Raw genomic sequence first — 8,911 nt, 5'->3', positions numbered from 1 at the left:
ATCATCACTTTGCCAACATCTCTCTCTCTCTCTCTCTCTCTCTCTCTCTCTCTCTCTCTCTCTCTCTCTCCTTATTTCTTGCAGTTATCGTTAACAATGGTTAACTTGCAACAGATAATAACCATAAGAAATAAGGGAGAGAGAGAGAGAGAGAGAGAAGAGGTTAACAAAAGTGACGATTTATATATCAATTATATATATATATATATATATATATATATATATATATATATATATATATATATATATATATACATATATATATATATATATGTGTGTGTGTGTGTGTGTGTGTGTGTGTGTGTGTGTGTGTGTGTGTGTGTGTGTGAATTGCCTTGGCCCACGTCTGTCTGAGCGCTCACCATAGCTAACTATCGAGACAGATGAAACTAATATTCACAACATGAAATTAGAAGCAATCATATACTTTGATAACAAACCCCAAAACTCTAGCAGAATGTGAAGCCAATGAGTTTTTTTTTTTTTTTGCCTTTGACCGAGTCTCAGTCTTTTTGGGTTTTAGGCCTATCAGCCTTGACTCTCTCTTTAGTTGGAAACTAATTTTTATTTTCCAAACCAAGCCGGAATCAACTGGACGCGAATTATTCATGTCTGCGATCACTTTTCGATCAAACATAAACTTATAAAAGTAAAAATGTAGGCTTATGGTAGAAAGCTTATTTTTTGGGCTAAATTTGTGAAGTAGATTTAAATATGATAATGACTGTGGTGTGTCTTTGGTAAAAGATAGAAATTCCTGATGTTAATTAGATATTAAGGTCAGACAAAGGTCACCACATCGGGAGAGCGTTCAAAGCTGAAAGGAGACCAAGGTCAAAGAAAGGAGATGGTCCAGGGATGTTATATTAGAAAAAGGTCAACATGAAGTTGAGATAAAAGATGAATCAATCAGATGACAATACAGGTTAAGGTCATTAGAGTCGGACTGTGGTCACGATATTAGAGAAGATGAAACTGGACACATTCCGTCGATGTTCATAATTAATACGAATTCTTGAAAGGAAGGTCCATCGAGACGAGCAACCTACTATCCTTTTCTTGCCCAGGCCCGAGGAAAAGAAACATATGAATGCATGCACTTAGAATAACCAAAATAAGTCAAGTCTCTTCCTAGAGGAGATTTTTTTTTCAGCACAACATATCATATCGGTTTGGATTTATGATATACAATGACTCCATAATACGTGATTTTTCGTGGGCCTTCTGACCAGTCGCATTCTGGGAGTCCAGTTAGCGGTAACTGGAGGGGCAGCGACCCACTGACTTTTCTTATCGGGAGTGAACTCATCCAGCAACAGCAGGAAATTCTGGACTTATCTGCATCTTGACGATTTGGTAATGGGCCCTCGCCCACAATTTCAACTGTTGTTAAGCTGGCAAGGTGAAGGATCGCCCTAATACATCATCTTATCAAAAGAATGATACTTTTCCTTGATTTAGAATAATTGTGATTCGAGAAATGCTAGCAAAAAACTTACTGATGCGAGCTGTAATAATAATAATAATAATAATAATAATAATAATAATAATAATAATAATAATAATAATTGTTCTAGCTCTGTCGCTTAATCTCAAACTTTGTTTTTACTGTTTTTCCAAAATTTTGCCACATAGAGTGAGCAAACCCGCCCCCCCCAAGTTATCTCGTGACATGCATGTTAGTTCAATTATGGTTATATTAAGACATCATTAGAGCCAATGCACATCTCTCTCGCTTTCTTTTCGTGTCTTGTGAAATCAACGACAACGTATGATTCTTACAGATTCCAGGTACACACACACACACACACACACACACATACACACACATACATATATATATATATATATATATATATATATATATATATATATATATATATATATATATATATATATATATATATATGTATGTATATATATGTGTATATATATATATATATATATATATATATATATATATATATATATATGTGTGTATGTATATATATATATATATATATATATATATATATATATATATATATATATATATATATATATATATATATATATATATATATATATATATATATATATATATATATATATTTATATATATATATATATATATATATATATATATATATATATGTATGTATGTATATGTATATATATGTATGTATATGTGTATACTGTATATACATATATATGCATATGAATTTGTGTGACATCAATTCTTATGAGTTACACCCCCCGCAACAATTTTTTTGTTTTCGAGTAAAAAGTCCAGTTCTGGAAACGACCGCGTGGCTCTTTGACAGGGGAATTGGGACCTCCCCCGGTTTGCCTTGTCCGACCCTTGACGAGGCTTATATAAAGGGCGGGCAAATTACTCCGGCAAACTACTCCGTCTCACGACCACCTTCGGAACACACAGCCCTTCTCAATTACCAGGAAGGGTGACGGGGTCCACTCAGCTCCGATATGGTAACGTTTGAGCCCCTCAACATTTTCTTATGCATTTCGAAATGAATTTTGCGAAGATGCGGAAGATTCTGGGTACATGCTGTGGTGTGTTTGGGATTTTCAGATTAGTTAAACAAAAGTCTACTTTCGGGTTATCATTTTTTTCCGTAATTGTTTGGATAACTTCAAATAGCGATGGAAGGAACTTCTCCTAACGCTTGATATTTGAGTGCAACTTTTTTTTTTAATAATGTGAGTGTTCCATGTCATTACGTGTGTACAAGAACTTCACGGGATAACTGATAATTCATAATACGTTCAAATGATTAATATTGGTTTTGTTTGTTTTCCCTAACGATCACACCAAGGGGGGCGAACTCAGTGATTGCATCTTATTTCAGTGCGTCTTCCGTCTCAAGTTAAGATGAGTGATGGTATGGAATTCTGAGCGCATCTTAATGTACCCAATAGCGTGTCAGCAAACCAGTTATGATGTAACCCAAGTTCTTTACTTCAAAGGATCTTACTCGTTATCTCTCTCTCTCTCTCTCTCTCTCTCTCTCTCTCTCTCTCTCTCTCTCTCTCTCTATATATATATATATATATATATATATATATATATATATATATATATATATATATATATATATATATATATATATATATATATATGTTTTGTCATATGTTTTGTCACTTACATACACTTGAAATTTTATATTCACGAATATTTGACCACAAAAGTCGTTTAATATCGAATTCACCATACCTTGGGAATAACGGATACCTGAGAGGAATTACTGATAGTTGCTGACAAGGCTCTTCTAGGATGTATGTTATTCGCCCGGTAGAGTAAATTCAATATTAAACGACATTTGTGGCTTAATATTTGTGATATATATATATATATATATATATATATATATATATGTAACAGTATATCTTATACATATATACATATATATATATATATACATATATGTATATATATTTATATATAAAAGTGAATGTTTATATATTTGTTTAGATTCTGTAGAAATCCGAACCGCTTGGCAGACCCAGACAAAATTTTGCACACGGCCTTTATGTCACACCAGAAAGGTTTATATCTCAAAATCAAACGCCTACCCCATGACAGACATACAATCACAGGCAAAACAAATGGAATTTTCGTTTTTAAGTCACCTGACGCTCCACTTTTTATTCCAGGCGCTGTCAGACATGTGGTTAACCTACAACGATAAATCCCAATCCCCTATAACACCAATTTTTGATCAGATTTTACGTGAATTTGGATCATAGTTTATGAGAATTATTAATATAGTTGTTTACTACCTCGATACAATCAAAATTGAAAACCTCCAGGGCATAAAGCTAGGGGAACAAGTCGAAGTTCCACCTTCCCTTCCACTGCTACGCGAAAGGAATTGTTGATATATATCACTCATTAAACCCCCTCCCACTGCAGACCCTATAATCAGTTTAGTACATCCAAAAACTTTAATTAAACAGGTGTGTTTGACTGTTTTAGGATTACTTTCATTCAATCATAAAGCAATGTAATCCAAAATAAAACTTCTACCACCACACCAGTCAGTCCGTACAATTCTCGCCACGGAAAAAAGTAGTAACAGATTGAATGTTTCTGTGACAGGGTTACCCGCTCATTAAAAAACTACTTGCGTCGAAATTACCACATTTTTTCGGTGTTCATCTTAAGCCTAACATATCTTAATCATACCCTGGTAATAAAATATAAAATACAAATTCTTAAGTACCCTGTGGTATTACCATCATCATATCTGAGTGCTTCATCCACAAAAAAAAAAAAATTGTAGTTACGGGCAAAACTTTGGAGACCAAGAACTCATTCATAACCATCCATGCATGCGTATTAGTAGACCAAATGCTTCTGTGACAGATCTACCCCCTCATTAAAAAAAATTACTCGCAATGAAACTGCCACATTTTTTCAGTATTCATCTTAAGCCAAACGTATCTTAATTAAACACTACCGATAAAATACAAATTCTTAAGTACCCTGAGGTATTATCATCATCATATCTAGAACGAATCTCCGGTTTGTTGTGCAGTGAATTTCGAGTAATAGATAAAAGGTCCGTCTACTGTTGAAAGGGAGACAGACCTTCCCGCCTCCCGCCCCCCCCCAAACCCCAACGCCCCTCCACACACGCACAAATACACAGACACCCGAGCACGAATCTATAAGTATAAGATCTTTGATTGTCTTTGTTCAGTGATGTCGTTTATTCTTTCCCAATAGGGGAACGTAACTTCCTCTCCCCCTTTACCTTCCCCTCACCCTCCCTCCCCCCCCCTTCCCTCTTCCCTTCTCTTTCCCTTTCCCCTCCCCCCTCCCCTAGCCCTTCCTCCTCCCTTCCCTCTCCCATATCCCTCCCTTCTCATTCACTCTACCATCCCCTCCTCTGCCCTCCACCCTCCTTTTCCGTTTCCCCTACCTTTCCTCTCCCTTTCCCATCCTCTTCCCCACTCCCCCTCCCTCTCTATCTTCTTACTTCTTTCCCCTTTCCCCACTCCTTCTTCCCTCTTTCCTCCCCATCCCCCTCCCTATTCCCTCTTCCCTCCCACTACCCGTAAACCGTTATTTAGTTTTAACGGGCCTACACGTTGGCTGTTATTCAGAGTTTTCCTGGTCAGTGCTGGGTTGGTCAGCTAGTATGTATACACATATATGTGTATATATATATATATATATATATATATATATATATATATATATATATATATATATATATATATATATATATACATACATACATACATACATACTCATATTTCAATATTTCATTTAAAATCTGTAACATTTATTTATCTCACTTTATTAGCTGAATTCTTACGGTCAAAATGCTTTTTATTTAGCTCTTTAGCACAATGGCATTTGCATCAGAATACATAAAATGCTTGAACCGCGACTTTCACTTTTTTTCAGTTTGACAACGAATTCGGTCTGCTAATCTTAAATGCTGGATTTCGAGTTGTTGATGAAGTTTTTTTTATTTTCATTATGATGACTCTTGTCTGTTCACAGCATCTCTTTGAGTAAATAAAGTCTTTTTCACTTTTGCCAATCTCTCATTGTCTTATTCACATTCTCAGTTTAGCAATTAAACTTTAATTAAGGTGTCTTGTTGATCCTGATCTAAATTTCACGCTTCTGATTAGCCTTTTTGTTTTGTGCATGTCACGGCTAACTTAACCGGTGCTCTTTTATGGCAGTCGTAAATAGCCTCTTATTTAGTTGATAATAAGGATAAAGTTCAGTTCATTAACGAGAGTACATTAGTATCATAATTTCGATGTGACTTGTTGGCACAAATCTCTCATCTTGATATCCTCCGAATCCTAGAACTAATCCCAGTGTCCTTCGTTCGATTGCAGAGGGTTCATTTTGTCTTGGCCGCTGCTCTGGTGGCAGTGTCCTTGGCCGACAAGAAAGAAAAAGCCACAGAAAGACTCGGGACGCTTAGTACCGAAGGAAACAGCATCGATGTATTAGGAGGAGGAGGAGTTGGATTAAATGAAGTAGCTGGCTTTGGAGGGAGTGGAGGAGGATTTGGAGGATCTAGTGATGGCTTTGGAGGTGCTGGTGGTCTAGGCGGTGGAGCAGGTGGTCTTGGAGGAAGTGGAGGTGGATTTGGAGGCGGTGCTGGAGGCCTAGGCGGCGGAGCAGGTGGTTTTGGAGGAAGTGGAGGCGGATTTGGAGGAGCTGGAGATAGCCTTGGAGGTTCTGGTGGTCTAGGGGGTGGAGCAGGTGGTCTTGGAGGAAGTGGAGGTGGATTTGGAGGATCTGGTGATGGCTTTGGAGGTTCTGGTGGTCTAGGCGGTGGAGCAGGTGGTCTTGGAGGAAGTGGAGGTGGATTTGGAGGCGGTGCTGGAGGCCTAGGCGGCGGAGCAGGTGGTTTTGGAGGAAGTGGAGGCGGATTTGGAGGAGCTGGAGATAGCTTTGGAGGTTCTGGTGGTCTAGGGGGTGGAGCAGGTGGTCTTGGAGGAAGTGGAGGTGGATTTGGAGGTGGTGCTGGAGGCCTAGGAGGTGGAGCAGGTGGTCTTGGAGGAAGCGGAGGTGGATTTGGAGGTTCTGATGGTCTAGGAGGTGGAGCAGGTGGTCTTGGAGGAAGTGCAGGTGGATTTGGAGGAGCTGGAGATAGCTTTGGAGGTGCTGGTGGTCTAGGAGGTGGAGCAGGTGGTCCTGGAGGAAGTGCAGGTGGATTTGGAGGAGCTGGAGATAGCTTTGGAGGTGCTGGTAGTCTAGGAGGTGGAGCAGGTGGTCTTGGAGGAAGTGGAGGCGGATTTGGAGGAGCTGGAGATAGCTTTGGAGGTGCCGGTGGTCTAGGAGGTGGAGCAGGTGGTCTTGGAGGAAGTGGAGGCGGATTTGGAGGAGCTGGAGATAGTTTTGGAGGTGCCAGTGGTCTAGGAGGTGGAGCAGGTGGCCTTGGAGGAAGTGGAGGCGGATTTGGAGGAGCTGGAGATAGCTTTGGAGGTGCTGGTGGTCTAGGAGGTGGAGCAGGTGGTCTTGGAGGAAGTGGAGGCGGATTTGGAGGAGCTGGAGATAGCTTTGGAGGTGCTGGTGGTCTAGGAGGTGGAGCAGGTGGTCTTGGAGGAAGTGGAGGGGGATTTGGAGGAGCTGGAGATAGCTTTGGGGGTTCTGGTGGCCTAGGAGGTGGAGCAGGTGGCCTTGGAGGAATTGGAGGGGGATTTGGAGGACCTGGAGATAGCTTTGGAAGTTCTGGTGGTCTAGGAGGTGGAGCAGGTGGTCTTGGAGGAAGTGGAGGGGGATTCGGAGGACCTGGAGATAGCTTTGGAGGTTCTAGTGGTCTAGGAGGTGGAGCAGGTGGTCTTGGAGGAAGTGGAGGCGGATTTGGAGGAGCTGGAGATAGCTTTGGAAGTTCTGGTGGTCTAGGAGGTGGAGCAGGTGGTCTTGGAGGAAGTGGAGGCGGATTCGGAGGAGCTGGAGATAGCTTAGGAGGTTCTGGTGGTCTAGCAGGTGGAGCAGGTGGTCTTGGAGGAAGTGGGGTTGGGCTTGGAGGAGGAGCTGGAGGTTTAGGAGGTGGATCAGGCAGTTTTGGAGGAGCTGCAGATGGCTTTGGAGGGAGTGCTGGAAGCTTAGGAGGTGGAGCAGGTGGTTTTGATGGAGCTGGTCTGGGAAGCGGAGGCGCTGTTGGCAGCGGACCTGGAGGCTTTGGTGATGCTGGGAGTGGATTTGGAGGAGGTGTTGGAGGCCTAGGCAGTGGAGCTGGTCTTGGAGGTGGAGCAGGATTTGGCGGAGGAACTGGAGGACTGGGAGGTGGAGCAGGAGGCTTCGATGGTGGAGCTGGTCTTGGTGGTGGAGCAGGAAGTTTTGGTGGGGCTGGAGGTCTAGGAGGTGGAGCAGGTGCTGGTCTTGGAGGTGGATCAGGATTTGGAGGAGGAGCTGGAGGACTGGGAGGTGGAGCAGGTGGTTTTGATGGAGCTGGTCTTGGAGGTGGATCAGGATTTGGAGGAGGAGCTGGAGGACTGGGAGGTGGAGCAGGTGGTTTTGATGGAGCTGGTCTTGGAGGTGGATCAGGATTTGGAGGAGGAGCTGGAGGACTGGGAGGTGGAGCAGGTAGTTTTGGTGGGGCTGGAGGTCTAGGAGGTGGAACAGGAGGCCTTAGTGGTGGAGCAGGTGGTTTTGATGGCTCTGGTCTTGGAGGTGGATCAGGATTTGGAGGAGGACTGGGAGGCGGAGCAGGTGGTTTTGGTAGTGCTGGAGGACTAGGAGGTGGAACTGGAGGTTTTAGTGATGAAGTAGGTGGGTTTGGTGGGGCTGGAGGACTAGGAGGTGGAGCTGGAGGCCTTAGTGGTGAAGTGGGTGGTTTTAGTGGAGCTGGAGGTGTAGGTGGAGTAGGCGGAGGTGGATTTGGAGGACCAGCTGTTGGCGGAGGAGCTCTAGGTGGGTCTGGCTTTGGAGGACCAGGTGTTGGAGTTGGAACTGGAGGAGGAGCAGTTGGCGGTGGAATTGGAGGTGGACTATCCGGGCCTGCAATTGGTGGAGCAGTGGTGAGCGCTGGAGGACCTAGCATCGCAGTTGGAGGAGGACCTGGACCCATTATTAGCACTGGTGAAAGGTCAGAATTCATCACTACTGGACCTGCTGTGACTACCACAGTTGTTCATGGTAAGTTCGACTGTTCTGAATCTTGAATAAGTTGTCAATAACTGTCACTCAGCTTTGTGGTTAACTAAACTCCTACTTTGTTAGTATCAATCCTCTCTCTCTCTCTCTTGCGAGCTTTTACCCATAATCTCCTGTTATCGCTGCTGTACATGCCTGAACCTATATATAGCGACCTGAAATAACCTCAGTGGCTTAACCTAGATAGATGGACAGATAGATAGATATTGTTGCTATATGAGCTATTACTGAATTTACTGTAGCACTGGATTCATTTCGCTGAGTTACCCATCT

At 42.2% G+C, this 8,911-nt stretch overlaps 1 protein-coding gene across 1 annotated transcript in view; it reads left to right on the top strand.

Moving 5' to 3' along the window:
• The first annotated feature begins 2,387 nt into the window (after nucleotides 1-2,387).
• Nucleotides 2,388-8,911, top strand: part of LOC136851252 (uncharacterized PE-PGRS family protein PE_PGRS54-like) — a 9,131-nt gene continuing 2,607 nt past the window's right edge. Inside the window, exons 1-2 of the mRNA XM_067125213.1 lie at nucleotides 2,388-2,469; nucleotides 5,866-8,620. Of these exons, the coding sequence (XP_066981314.1) occupies nucleotides 2,467-2,469; nucleotides 5,866-8,620 (2,758 nt within the window). The 5' untranslated portion in view covers nucleotides 2,388-2,466. The remainder of the gene's footprint in view (nucleotides 2,470-5,865; nucleotides 8,621-8,911) is intronic.

Source organism: Macrobrachium rosenbergii, chromosome 23, assembly GCF_040412425.1.
Source record: "Macrobrachium rosenbergii isolate ZJJX-2024 chromosome 23, ASM4041242v1, whole genome shotgun sequence".
NCBI classification, from domain to species: domain Eukaryota; kingdom Metazoa; phylum Arthropoda; class Malacostraca; order Decapoda; family Palaemonidae; genus Macrobrachium; species Macrobrachium rosenbergii.
Note: the sequence above shows the minus strand (reverse complement) of the source record. Positions and strands in the feature narration are given on the sequence as shown.